Genomic DNA, 14,227 nt, shown 5'->3' on the forward strand with positions numbered 1-14,227 from the left:
TTCAAGTTTTACGAGTTGTGGCAATAATCCAAGCAGCTGTTTACTTGTGAAAGCAACAGTCGTCTGGACTGTTTCTATTACTCTAAGATACTCTACTTTCTTGCTTGTACATTAGATGACACAACGACTTAATACAAAGGGATGATTAACAACTTCAACACTTCTTAATCCATGCTTGATATAATCATATATCCTGAAAAGGTAAACTAAGATGACACAAATCAAATGGGCATGTTATCATCAACATAAGGAACCCAACAGAGTATCACAAGTTATAAAAAACAATATCACACCTTACAATAAACAATATCACTGGTTCTACTAAACAATATCACTAGTTATACTATACAATATCACACCACTGAAACTAACTTTGCGTTTCACCCCGCCTTTTACCATCTTCATTGTAAGTCATATTGTCCACCATTGTAATCCGCCATTATTTGTGTCTCCTCTGTTACAAAGCTCAACCCCATTAGAGAATAGAGAGAGATAAGAAGACAAGAGGATTGTCATAGTATATACTAACTAATGTATTTATATAATATGCATAAATATAAAAAAAAAATACAAAAATAACCTTGAATTTGTTGTAATCCAGTCCCATCAGACAACCATGCTTTTGTGATTTGGATAAGTCATACAGTAATACATTACTAACCTAAAAGGCTAACATATTTGCTTATTCGTTGACTTTCATCTGTTTCTTCGCTCCAACCAAAACTATGAACTTCAACCAACAACCCAGATCTCTTCAGCAAGCGCGTCTACAATACATGTTTGTAAGTCCAATGGATGAAACTGCGACCATATATAATAAGTTGTAATAAAAAAAGAAAACAATGCAAAGCAATTAACCGTTAACCAATTATGCATATTATATCCAGCTGGATCAGTAGCTGATATCTTGTACGCGGTTCAGATTTTTATCAAATTCCGCACAACTTATGGTGTGCCTTTATCCTCAACATCTTTGTTTGGTAGGGGTATTATTATGTTTCGCCCTTTGTAGATTGCAGTAAATTACCTTAAGAATGGGGTTTTTCGTTTATGTCGTTGTTGCTCTTCCTGTTCCTCAAGTATTAAACTTTTGCATATTTTGAAGTAGCAGCCAATCGATATAATTCTCTCCGCCATAGATCTGAAAAAAAACACTACTATATTGTTATTCAATTCGTGATATTATTGTGTACAACGTGTGATACATAAGTGGACTCATGAGACTCAAAAATATAGGTGGACTCACCTGATCTTGCCTCTATATATATATATATATATATATATATATATATAAAGAAAAAACTGGGTTGAAGCGTCGTGGATGCGCCACGTGTCAACCCAGCTTTTTTTTTTTTGGTGAAGGGTAAGTATATTAATCAAAAAATAGCGTCCAAATAATTACATCATTCTCGTATACGATAGTATAGGCTACCACACTACGTGACAAACAAATTCAAGAGATTAAATGTCTAAGTTATCCATCCAAACTTGATCACTCCGTTTCAACATACTCCTATTCCTTCTACTCCATCGTTGCTTGACATTGAACACAATTTGTGATATGATAAACTCAGGACGTAGTACCTGGTCATGTACTCTAGCAATATTCCTTGCGTGCCAAATCTCATAAGTGAGGCTCACAACACAAGCACTCACAAAATTACGCTGTAGTTTACTCCTCCCTCTTCCAGATTTATGCTATTGTTCAAACAACTGAGGTGGAAAAGTAGTTCTCAATCTTATTTGCAAAGCTCTGATACATCTCTGACTGAATGCACAATGAAAGAACAGGTACATGGTCTTCAGGCGCATCATCACAGAGGAAGCACCTATCATCCTGTCCAAATCCCATCCTGATAATTCTATCTCTTGTCAGAAGCCTCTGGTGTTTAGATGCCCAGTAAATGAAAGATGTTTTGGGTACATTCAGGGGATTCCAACAAACATGTCTCCAAGGAACTTTTGGGGCAGGTGGCTTTAACCAAAGATAACCCTCTGCAACAGTATATGGTTTAGTGTTGTGTAGCCAGAGGTTACCAGAATATGCTGCTTTAAACTTGTCTTTAACCTGGATTACCTTCTTCCAAGACCAGCTGCAGTCAGATGGAGCAACATAGTCTTGCCAGCTAGTATCTTTCATATACACATGATTAACCCAGCGAACCCATAGGTGATCCTTTTTTGTAGCTAGCCACCAAGTGTACTTCCCTAATAAAGCTCTATTCCACAATTTCTAGTTCTTTATACCAAGTCCTCCCTCTTCCTTAGGATTACAACAGGTATTCCAACTCACATTAGGTGCTCTTGAGTAAGAATCTTTGCCCTCCCAAAGAAAATTTCTGCACAGAGAATCAATTCTATTCATGACACCACTGGGGATAAGGAATATAGTAGCCCAGTAAGAGTGTAATGAAGTTAAGACAGCATTCACCAAAACCAGACAGCCAGCATATGAAAGACGTCTAGTTCCCCAAGCTCTGATCCTTGCCACAATTTTGTCTGTGAGTTTAGCACGCTCATTTTTAGTCAGTCTTTTTGAAGAAATGGGTACTCCCAAGTATTTGAATGACAATGCCCCTCTCCTAAACCCTGAGATCTGCCTGATGTTACTGATGATCTGGTCAAAAACCCCATTGAAGTAAATATCAGTTTTCTCCTTGTTTAAGCAAAGTCCAGAAGAAGAGGAGAAGGTAGAGAAACCTCTTAACATCCACATGATAGAAGTTTCAGTGTCAACCCAGCTTTAAATACAAATATTAATTACAACTGAACATTAAATATAAACATAATAAATGCTGCATAAATCTCAGCAAAATATTAATTATAGCTTAATTTTATTATAAAATTACATTAAATAATTACGGTGATTTGATTCTAAATTTATTAAAAATTTATTTTGATAAAAATCCTAAAATGTAAAATGATATAGTTTGAGAACTTAATGTTGATTGTTGCATTATTCAAATAAATTTTATTTTAATTAATATGATATTTGATCAGTCAGAAAATAATTTATAAAAAGTTGATCAGCATAATTAATTATCACTTATTAGTTTTAATTAAAATGGTATGTATTTTATTTTAAAGTATTGAAAATAAACCTAAAAAAAATAATTTGAGAAAAATTAATTTATTTTTATTTATAAATAAAAATATTAAAGGTCATATATAAATTATGTTATTTTTCTTCAATTATAATAATTAAATTTTAAAACAGACAGCGCGAAGCGCGGGATACTAGCTAGTTGTTTATATTGTACGCATGTCTTTAATACTCTAGATTATTAGTTGACTTAGTTAGCCTGATGTAATTAGCTAAGTTAGTATCCCTTATACCTATATATATCCAATAAGAATGCACTCCCTTCTTCAGGGATTATACAATTCACATGCACAACCCCCTAAACCCTTCTGGACTGGCTTTGCTAGACTGAGCGTGCAATACCGATTTACCATATTAACTATGCGCTAAGTGGTAATCAATGAATAGTTTTGATAAACTCAACATCAACGCCCCTCACAGGTGTATGTCCTAACTCGTAACCGCGCCTAGTTTTTAGTCCACGTTTATCTTCAAGAAAAACATACTTCTATGAACCAACAATTTACATGTAAAAGGTTAACGAATTGTCACGTGTGAAGAACTTTTCAGGAAAGAATTCCCTTCTTATACAATTTATCACCCCCTTCGGCCAACGAGAAAATCAAACTTGTTTGGTTAAATGTATGCTCAGAACTTTGATCCTGTTCCAATACCTCCTTGGCATTCCAATACCAAGGTTGAAGGTGAGCCGAAACTGACATAGGGCTCGAACCAGTATCGAGTATAACCGAGCCCCAATCTCTCATCCCAAGCGTTGCCTCCTTTAATCTTCTCCTAATCAACAGCCCTCCTATATCTTCATTCCTCAATTCTGATACACTTCTTAGTATTGCGAGGCTCAGTAGAAGAACAAAGACGGCATCTTCTTCAGGCAATAGTTCCACTGCTAATAGCCTCCAGTTGAGAAGAGCAGTCGCCTTTCCATTCGGGTTCTCATCAGAGAACCTAACAATGGTGATAAACTCATTCTCTTCGTCTAGCTCGTCAAATCTTTTCTCAATTTTACTCACCTCATACTGCATCCTCCTCCCCTTGAGTAATTTCACCTATTAGGAAGGATTTATATGCTCAAGCATCATGATTTACTTCAAAACTATTTTCTGCTTTTGTGCAAAAGGAGTCGTAAAAGCTACAGTAATATTTATGCGAACAAACAATAGATTAGCTCACTGTTCACACTACGTCATTCGAGTGTAATGTATGCTCAGGAGTCGGGATCAGATCATTTGGGTCTCAAGTCATTTTTTTTGTTTGCGAGAAAGTCTCAAGTCATTTTGTATCGTGTGTATTCAGGTTTTTATCATTTGATATGTAAACATACATGAAATTTCAAATAGTTAATTCTGACAACTTTGGATTAGATCACTATGGGCCTATCGGGCCAGGTAGTTTTGAGGTAATTCCAGATTGAGTCAACAATGGATTCACCAAAGTCCAGATCTATTTGTCAATTTATTCAGGCCGTGTTGATTTTGCCAAACGTAGGTACCATCCTCGACGGTTTACCAGCCGGCTATCTGACATGAGACATCTACTTGTTCAGGTATCATTGTTACATTCATTAGTACTTCGTGACGTGAATTTTGAAAATAGAACAATTTCATTAAAGATAATGGTCAATGGAGTATAAAGTCTCAAGTTGTTTTCGTCTTACCGAAGATTTCGAGTCATGTGTCTTCATTGTGAAGCATAGAGAGGCCACAGAAGCGGAAGAATCACATTCAATTGTGAGTTCATCTCCAGTTGAAAAGCACCAAGAAGTCCTCGTATCGTCATTTGGTACATTTTTTGGTTTTGCTGTTCCCACCACTTTGTCTGCAGTTTTTTTTTTGCAATGGTGAAGAGTTGGAACATATACATATACCGATTTAAAGTATTATGTTTCGCTCTCCCTTTTGTTTTTCATTTTTCCGTTTTCTATTCTTTTCGCATTTTGAGGTGTGCGTTCACCCATGGACGGTTCTAAAGGATGATTCATGTCAGCCGACCCCATATCATTTTGGGATTAAGGCTCTGATGTTGTTGTTGTTGTTGGTCAAGAGTTGAACATATACATATACAGTACACAACATGAAACAATGTGAAACAGTAACAAACCAGGGGCTTTGCCAATAGTAGAGCCGGCTACATATGACCATGGACCTTCGCGAACTTCAATGATCCGCTCTTCCCACTTCACCATCTGAGGGCATTCACCTCCTCTTCTCCAAATCCCTCCACCAACCCTGTACAAGTTTGCACATTCACTTACAATAATAAGTTCTGTTTGATAAAATTAACTACTTCGTTTAAAGAGAAAAACTTGAGTATGACAGACCTATGATAAGACAGGGTAAGGATTTTCCACATCTCCAAGATAGCTTATAGAGTTCTTAATTTTAATGAAAACTCACCCGAAACCCTTTAATGCCTACCAGATCTTAATGTTGGCCGATCTTGCCCAACACTTATTGATTTCTAAATGAAGCGCCTATTGAATTGGCTACAGATCATGAAAAGCTAAACACTCACCCATCAAAAATATATTCTGAGAGAAGGAACTTGCCACTACAAACTAAAGGGGCGGACCTCAGTCTTTACTACTAGGCATAGACCTCGTTGGTAATATGCAGACTAGATTACTAAATGTAGACTTCAAAAAAACAAAGATGCAGTTGGGAAAACAGTAGGCCTCACCTAATACGAACGACGAAACACTCTCTTCTGGCATGGTCCAAAACAGTTCGAGATAGCCATCGGCCATCCTGCGGTCGATACTGATTCATCCTTAGCATTACATCGGAGATCATGGCACCAGAATCATCAGTGACTCGATCAGGGACACATTTCAACAGGTATGGTGCTTGGACAGGTGGAGTAATTGAGGTAAAGACCCTGATTTTCTGGTCAACTTCACTTACATACGCAAGAGAAGGTGCACGCAGCATGTCGTTCCACATTAATGGCACACTGTCTAGCAAACCAGTACCCTTGAAGCAGAGACTATTACTTGGGTGACGAAGCTCAACCTTTACACCTTTGGTGCCAAACTCAGAGTAGAAATGGCACCACCTTTGCCAAGTATCTGACAAAAACTTGGAAATGGGTTCGTCAAGCTTAAGTTGTTTGTGACATCTGTACATTTGCAAGCGCAAGAACGCTCTCGTCTTGTCTCCTATTGTTGCGTCTATCTGTGACCACAACTTCACGTACACAGAAACCTGATCAAGAATTTTCAAGATCAAATATCATCCGAGTCTGAAGAACGTCCGCATATATACATTCTTTGCAAATTAAGACTGGTTACAATTTGCAAGGACTTAACTACAGTTGGAGTTAACCATAGTCAGTTAGTTAAATAACAACTATAGTTAGGTTGTTACAAGCAGTTAGAAGTTTGTTAATAAGTCGGTTTACCCGAACTGTCTACTCCTATATAAACAGATATGATTGCTTTGTAATATTCACTGAAATCATAATACAATTGATTACTTCTCTTCAATTCAATCTCTCTACACATTCTGTTACATTCATACACAAATACAACAACATTCATCTTCTTCATCTCTCTAATCATGGAGGAATCATAATTCCTTCATGGTATCAGAGCAAGGTTATTTTGAATCTTGTTTCTGCTCGTTTTTTTTTTAGTTAGTTAGTTCTTCCGCTGTTTCTTCACTGTTCTTTTCTTCTTTCTTTTCTTTATAAATCAAGATTTTGTTCTTCAAATATTCATATCAATCATCATGCTTGTAAACGAATCAGTCAACACTACCATCAATGTTGATGACCCACATTACATTCATCCATCAGACATTCCTGGTGTCAAGCTGGTAGGAAATGTGTTTGAAGGTTCAGGTTACGGGAATTGGCGAAGATCCATGCTTATAGCGTTGTCGGCAAAGAACAAAACTGGGTTCATTGACGGTACCATTCCAAAGCCATCAGCAACGTCTGCAACTGCTAAGTATTGGCAACGTTGCAATGACATTGTATTTTCTTGGATTCTCAACTCGCTCTCCGAGAAATCGGTGATTCGATTCTTTTGACGATTAAGAGAAATAGCATGGAAAGAGTTAGAAGATCGTTTTGGGCAAACCAATGGAGCTCAACTTTATGGAGTTCAAAAGAAGCTTAATGACTTTGCTCAAGGAAGTGACACCATTGCAGCATATTTCACCAAAATCAAGTCTGTGTGGGATGAAATAGAAGGTATGGGGATGAATCCTCGATGCTTGTGCAACTGCAATTGTGGAGCAAACAGAAAAAAGCAACGAGTAAATTCGAGGAAGATAAAAGAGTTGTGCAATTCTTGATGGGTTTAAACGACTCATACACTACCATACGAGGCACAATTCTGATGCAGAACCCCCTTCCTAAGATAGCAATGGTTTATAACATCTTGCTTCAAGAAGAAAGGCAAAGAGAGTTACATAATTCATCTCAGATTCAGGCTGATGCTGCAGCAATGCTGTCCAAGAATATGAATTATAAAGGCAATTCATTCAATAGAGGTTTTCAAGGCAATTCACAGTATTTCAACAAGTCACAGAATGCTAACTTCAGACAAACTTATCAGGGTAACAATCAGAGAAGTCAGGGTAATTACTATCAGAATCAGGGCAATTACCATCAGAATCAAGTAAATGGCAAAGGACAAAATCAATCTCAGTCTTTTGATGACAAACCGGTGATGTTCTGCAAATATTGTAAGAAGGGTGGACACACTGTGGAAATCTGTCGCCATCTACAGAACAGGAATAGACGATTTGCAGGGAATGCTTTCTTTGATCAAACATCTAACCAGGGTAATCAAGCTAGTGGATCTGGTGGTAATGGAATGTTCAATAGTAATTCTGATGGATTGCAGCATGGAAATTCTGGTGGAGCTTCTACTTCTAATGTTGATGATGAGATTGCTATTGCTTCTGCAAACTTTGCAGGTACTCTCACTATAAGATGATATACAGGTAATAGTGTTGATGATTATTATTGACAGAAGGATTACATATTTATAGTGATACAAGAATAGGGATAGCTACAATATATTCTATAAATATGATATTGTACAAATATACACTTCCTCTATTTGCAGTGTGAACAACATTATTTTGCCTTGATTGGAGGAGCAGATTGACAGAGTAATTGATACTTGTCTTGGATGGGAATATTGGTGAGATCTTTTTGATTTGATTGGATATGGTTAATACGCCCCCGCAAGATGGACGTCCGATGGGAAAGGCCAATCTTGGTTCGTAGATCATGGTAGGAAGTCTTCTGCAGCGGCTTGGTGAGAATGTCAGCTAATTGATCCTTACTAGCAACATGTTGAATGCGGATCTGACCAAGTTGAAGTTGTTCTTTGACGAAGTGGAAGGAGAGAGCCATGTGTTTCATTCGAGAATGAAAGACCGGATTCTTGGCGTAGAGCGTGGCCGAAATGTTGTCGCAGTAAATGGCTGGTGGTTTTGTGACAGTGATGGAGAGTTCGTTAAGGAGATTGCGGAGCCAAATTGTTTCAGTGGTAACGGAGGCAATTGCACGAAATTCGGCTTCGGTGGTGGATAGTGCTAGGCCCCGTTGTTTTTTGGATGACCAGGATATAGGGTTGCGGCCTAGGTAAATGATATAGCCGGTTGTCGAGATATAGTTGTCTTTGTCACCTGCATGATCAGCGTCACAGAAGGCGTGAAGACATAGGGGTGATTGATGATGCAGTTGTATGCCAAAGGTTTGAGTTCCTTGCAAGTAGCGAAGGAGGCGTTTTAAGGCGGTCCAATGAGTTGCAGTAGGATGATGAAGAAATTGGGCTAGACGGTTTATAGCAAAGGCAATATCGGGCCTAGTGAGAGATAGATATTGTAAGCTTCCAACTATGGCACGATAATCCGAATGATTATGAATGGGTTGATTATCCTCACGCTTGAGTGGTGTAGAGGCAGCCATAGGGGTAGTATTTGGTTTGGCATTTATCATGTCATATTTGGTGAGTAGATCATGAATGTATTTAGATTGGTTTAAATGTAGTCCTTGTTCATTCGGAGTAACTTCTATGCCGAGAAAGTATGATAGCGGTCCAAGATCTTTTAAGGAAAATCGCTTAGATAATGTTGTAATAAATTCCTGTAGGTGTGATGGATTAGGTCCGGTGATGATAATGTCATCAACATAAATCAACATGTAAATGCATGTAGTCTTGGTTTGTAAAATAAATAAAGATGAATCAGAGATAGATTGTTTGAAATTTTGAGTAATTAGATGGGTTTTTAACTCAGTGTACCAAGCTCGAGGGGCTTGTTTTAGTCCATATATCGCTTTATTGAGTTTACAAACATAATTGGGTTTTGTTTGATCAACAAAGCCTGGTGGTTGAGTCATAAAGACATTATCAGTTAAGTGGCCTTGTAGGAAGGCATTGTTAACATCTAATTGACGCAGAGGCCATGATTTTGTGACGGCAAGTGATAGAATTAGACGAAGAGTGGTGGGTTTAATAACTGGACTAAAGGTTTCAGTATAATCAATGCCCGGGCGTTGGTGAAAACCTTTGGCCACAAGACGAGCCTTGTGTTGTTTGAGGGTTCCATCCGGGTTGTATTTATTTCGAAATACCCATTTGCAACCAATGACATTTTGAGATTGCGAATGAGGAACGAGAGACCATGTATGATTTCGCGCAAGAGCGTCATATTCGTCTTGCATTGCATTGCGCCATTGAGGTAGTATGAGGGCCTGTTTGACGGTGTTGGTTAGGTTGTCACGCGACGGGTTAAGGCACGCAATTTTAGCATATTTGGGGTTGGGTTTTCGAATGTTGTTATCGAGTCGTGTTGTAACTGTTTTAGTGGGTGGTGGAGCAGCGGAGTTGGGTTGAGGCGGGTTGGAAGTAGACGGCTGAGGTGGCTGATGTAGTATAGGAGTGGCGGCGGAAGAGGGAGAGGGAGTTGGGTCAGAAGGAGGTGGTTCCGAGGGCTGAGAGGTAGTTAGGGAGGTGGGGGGTTGTTGGTTTTGGGTGGGGTGTTGACGGGAGTATACAATGGTGATTGGTGGTTTAGGGCGAGGTGGCTGATGAGGTCACGGGTGATGGTTCAATAGTGGCAGTGGGGTGTAGGATAGGTATAGATATGGTGCACCAGTCGTCTGGTCAGTGTATGTCGAGGAAGTCGGTGATGGCGTTGGGTTTTGACGAAGTGGGTACTCGTCATCAACAAACTTTACATGTCTTGAAGTATAGATACGATGTGTTTTTGGGTCAAGACAATGATATGCGCTTTGAGTGGTTGAGTAGCCAACAAAAATACACGGAATGGAACGGTCTTCTAATTTGTGTTTTGTATACGGTCTTAACCAAGGATAGCACAAACATCCGAAATTATGAAGTTTTGTATAATCGGGTTGTTTATTATGTAATATAAAATACGGTGAGTTACCATTTAAAGTTTTGGTAGGAAGACGATTTATAAGATAAGTAGCCGTACTAAAGGCAAATGGCCAATATGTGGTTGGAAGGTTGGCATGATTTAGTAGGGCTAGACCCGTTTCTACAATGTGACGGTGTCGCCTTTCAGCATATCCATTATGTTCCGGAGTGTGAGGAGGTGAAGTAGAGTGAGAGATGCCATTGTCAAGAAGCGTTTTATTTAACTTAGTATATTCACCTCCATTATCGGAGAAAAAACGTCGAATTGGTTTTTGGAAAAAAATTTCAACGAGTGCCTTGAATTGAATAAATATTTGGGTGGTGTCGGATTTGCGTTTTAGTGGATATAACCAAACGTATTTGCTAAAATGGTCTACAAATACAACGTAGTATTTGTAATGGTCTCGGGATAGGACCGGACTAGTCCATAGGTCTGAGAATAATAAATCTAGAGGTGCGTTTGACTGTAAAGAGGAAATAGAAAAAGGAAGCTTTTTGCTCCAATATTGGTAAAGATAAACTTTTATTGATAATTTTGATTACATCATAAGACGGGTGACCTAACTTATGATGCCATGATAACGGAGCGGTTCCTTTGACAGCGGCATGAGCGATTGGTTGAGGACACCACTCGTAAATCCCCTGGTTAACGCGGCCCTGGAGCAGAATTCTCCCCGTCGGTATTGCCTTTAGAAAAAACGAATCAGGTGAGAAAATGATAAAAGCATTGTTGTCTTTACACAGTTGGGAAATTGAAAGAATATTACGAGAGATTGTCGGAACATGCAATACATTATTGAATTTAAGAGATTGAAGAGTGAATGAACCTATGTTGGCAATGGGGAGAGTCGAGCCGTCGCCAATTATGAGATCGTCCAGGCCAGTGTAAGGGGAGTGAAAAGCCAAGGTGTCAAGGTCATGAGTGATATGATTGGTGGCACCACTATCCAGTAGGAAGTTGGGGTTTGGAGATGGTGTACCATAGGTTGCCGAGTGAGCCTGTGGAGGGTTCGAATTCTGACGGTTGGAGGGTGGGTCAGGGAATACGATTGTCGGAAACAACTTCCGGAATAGTGGGCAATTAGCGATGACATGACCAGTTTGGCGGCACCACTGGCATCGCCCTTTGAAGGGTCGAGGATTTGGATTGGTTGTGGGTTGATTTTGGTAGTTTGGTTGTTGATAATTGGGGTTGGGTTGATTGCGATAATAACCACGGTGGTGGTTGTGGTTATTCTGGCGGAAGGCAGGATTGGCAGATGGTGGGAATTGGTTGTTGGTTGTTTGGTGTTTGGCAATTAGGTCATGTTGAAGCAATTTTTCATGTAAAGCTTCAAACGTAATTGGGGTGTCACGGGCTGTAATGGCGTGAATGACGGGTTTGTATAATTCATAATCAAGGCCTTTTAATACTTGGGCTATGACATCCTCAGGATCAATAATTTTTCCCATAAGGGCTAATTGGTCTACACAGACTTTTATCGAGTTCATGTATTCGGAGATGTTTTGATCCGTTGTTTTCACAATGGACTCGAATTTCTCTTTGAGTTGCATAATATGCGCTCTAGAGGGGTTGGCATAGGTGTGGGCAAGGATATCCCATGCCTCTTTTGCCGTTTTAGCCCTTACTATGAGTGGTTGTAGGGCGGAGGTGATGGTGCCCATAAGTGCACCAAGGATTAACCCGTCTTGCTTCAGCCAAGTCAAGTAAGCCGGATTTGGTTGTTCTTTTTTGTCATTGTCAACCACTGTTTGGGGTGGTGGTGACTCGGTGCCATCCAAAAAACCAAGGAGGCTAAGACCAAAGAGAATATTGGTCAACTGGAAGTGCCATGATATGTAATTGAGCGAGGTCAGTTTGATAACGTGGTTAAGGTTGAGGGCGGTGAGGGGTTTGGTCGTCTCATGTGGGTTAGGGATGAGGGTTTCGTGATTGGTGTTAGTCATGGTGAAGGAGGGTGGAAACACGGATGGGGTGGAGTGCTTAAAGATGAAGCGTTTTGGTCGGAGATTGTTTGGTGTGGATCGTTGAGAGCTCTTGGATACCATATAAGATGATATACAGGTAATAGTGTTGATGATTATTATTGACAGAAGGATTACATATTTATAGTGATACAAGAATAGGGATAGCTACAATATATTCTATAAATATGATATTGTACAAATATACACTTCCTCTATTTGTAGTGTGAACAATATTATTTTGCCTTGATTGGAGGAGCAGATTGACAGAGTAATTGATACTTGTCTTGGCTGGGAATATTGGTGAGATCTTTTTGATTTGATTGGATATGGTTAATACTCACAACCAAATTTAATGCTTATTTCAATTCTTGGATTTTAGATACAGGTGCCAGTGATCATTTTTGTGCAAATAAGGCTTTATTTTCTGAGTTTCATGACATTGATAAGCCATATACTGTTTCTCTACCAAATGGTCATGTTGTCAAAATAGGAATCATAGGCACTGTGCATTTATCTGCTACTTTTTGTTTGCAAAATGTGCTATATGTACCCTCTTTCAGGTTTAATCTTTTGTCTATCAGTAAACTTGCCAAACAATTAGGGACAGTAGTGAGTTTTACTCCTACAATTTGTTATATGCAGGACTATTCCAAGAAGACATTGGTCCTTGGTAAAAATTTTAATAATCTATATCTCCTGCAACAAGAATCTGATACGCAGACAGACATGAGTACTATATCTAATAAAAGTTGTAGTCTACATTCTACAACAAGTGATGTAATAGATGATAAATGCATTTCTAATTCTGCTAGTACAGTTGTTTCTAGTCATATTTGGCATAAAAGGTTAGGGCATTTACCATTGTATAAATTGAAAACCATGGGCATTTGTACTTCTGATTCTAATAAAGACAATGATTTGCATTCTTGTTATATTTGTGTGCAAAGCTAGACAAAGATAGGCTTTCTTTTCCTATGAGTTCTAGCATCTCTTTTCACCCTTTTGAACTCATCCACATTGATTTGTGGGGTCCTTACCATGTTCCAACTTACAATGGTTATAAATACTTTTTGACCATAGTTGATGACTTCACCAGGTGTACCTGGACTCATCTTTTATCCTCTAAAAGTAATGCTTTTCCATTAAGACTTTCTTGCAAATGGTAACTAGGCAGTTTGATAGAAAGGTCAAAATTATTCGGTCAGATAATGCATTTGAGCTAGGTACTAGTGATTTAACTGCTGCTTTTCTTGCTGATAATGGTATTGTTCATCAGACATCTTGCTTTCACACACCTCAACAAAATGGCATAGTAGAAAGAAAACACAAGCATCTTTTGGAAACTACTAGAGCATTAAAATTTCAGTCTAAATTGCCAGATAAATATTGGGGTTAATGTGTACTTACAGCTACCTACATTATTAACAGAATACCATCTAAAATACTTAATAATTTGTCTCCATATCAATTATTGTTTGGTAAAGCACCTGACTTGATGCACATGAAAGCTTATGGTTGTTTGGTTTATGCATCCACTCCTAAACCTGGGAGAGACAAGCTGTCTCCTAGGGCCACTGCTTGTGTATTTTTAGGCTACCCATTTGGGAAAAAGGCTTATAAACTTCTGAATTTGGAAACAAAAGCTGTTATGATATCAAGAGATGTGGTTTTTCATGAAGAAATTTTTCCTTATGTTGATAATAAAGTTCATCATTTTATTCCAATTGCTATTAGTGATAATGTTGATAATATGCCAA

General features: G+C 38.6%; 2 protein-coding genes across 3 annotated transcripts in view; both read right to left on the reverse strand.

The window, feature by feature from the left end:
* Positions 1-1,705: 1,705 nt before the first annotated feature.
* LOC141601180 (uncharacterized) lies at positions 1,706-2,716 on the reverse strand. Its single transcript, XM_074421448.1, has 2 exons — positions 2,248-2,716; positions 1,706-2,133 (listed from the first exon to the last, which is right to left on the reverse strand). Exons 1-2 carry the CDS (start codon positions 2,714-2,716, stop codon positions 1,706-1,708), a joined length of 897 nt encoding a protein of 298 aa, XP_074277549.1.
* A 757-nt stretch (positions 2,717-3,473) lies between these two features.
* Positions 3,474-14,227, reverse strand: part of LOC141599904 (glycine-rich domain-containing protein 1) — a 35,030-nt gene continuing 24,276 nt past the window's right edge. For both annotated transcript variants that reach the window (XM_074420032.1, XM_074420031.1), the window contains 4 exons: positions 5,780-6,303; positions 5,201-5,328; positions 4,758-4,918; positions 3,474-4,149 (listed from right to left, as the gene is read on the reverse strand). In XM_074420032.1, the coding sequence (XP_074276133.1) occupies positions 3,649-4,149; positions 4,758-4,918; positions 5,201-5,328; positions 5,780-6,303 (1,314 nt within the window). In that variant the 3' untranslated portion in view covers positions 3,474-3,648. The remainder of the gene's footprint in view (positions 4,150-4,757; positions 4,919-5,200; positions 5,329-5,779; positions 6,304-14,227) is intronic.

This window comes from Silene latifolia, chromosome 9, assembly GCF_048544455.1.
Source record: "Silene latifolia isolate original U9 population chromosome 9, ASM4854445v1, whole genome shotgun sequence".
Classification (NCBI taxonomy): domain Eukaryota; kingdom Viridiplantae; phylum Streptophyta; class Magnoliopsida; order Caryophyllales; family Caryophyllaceae; genus Silene; species Silene latifolia.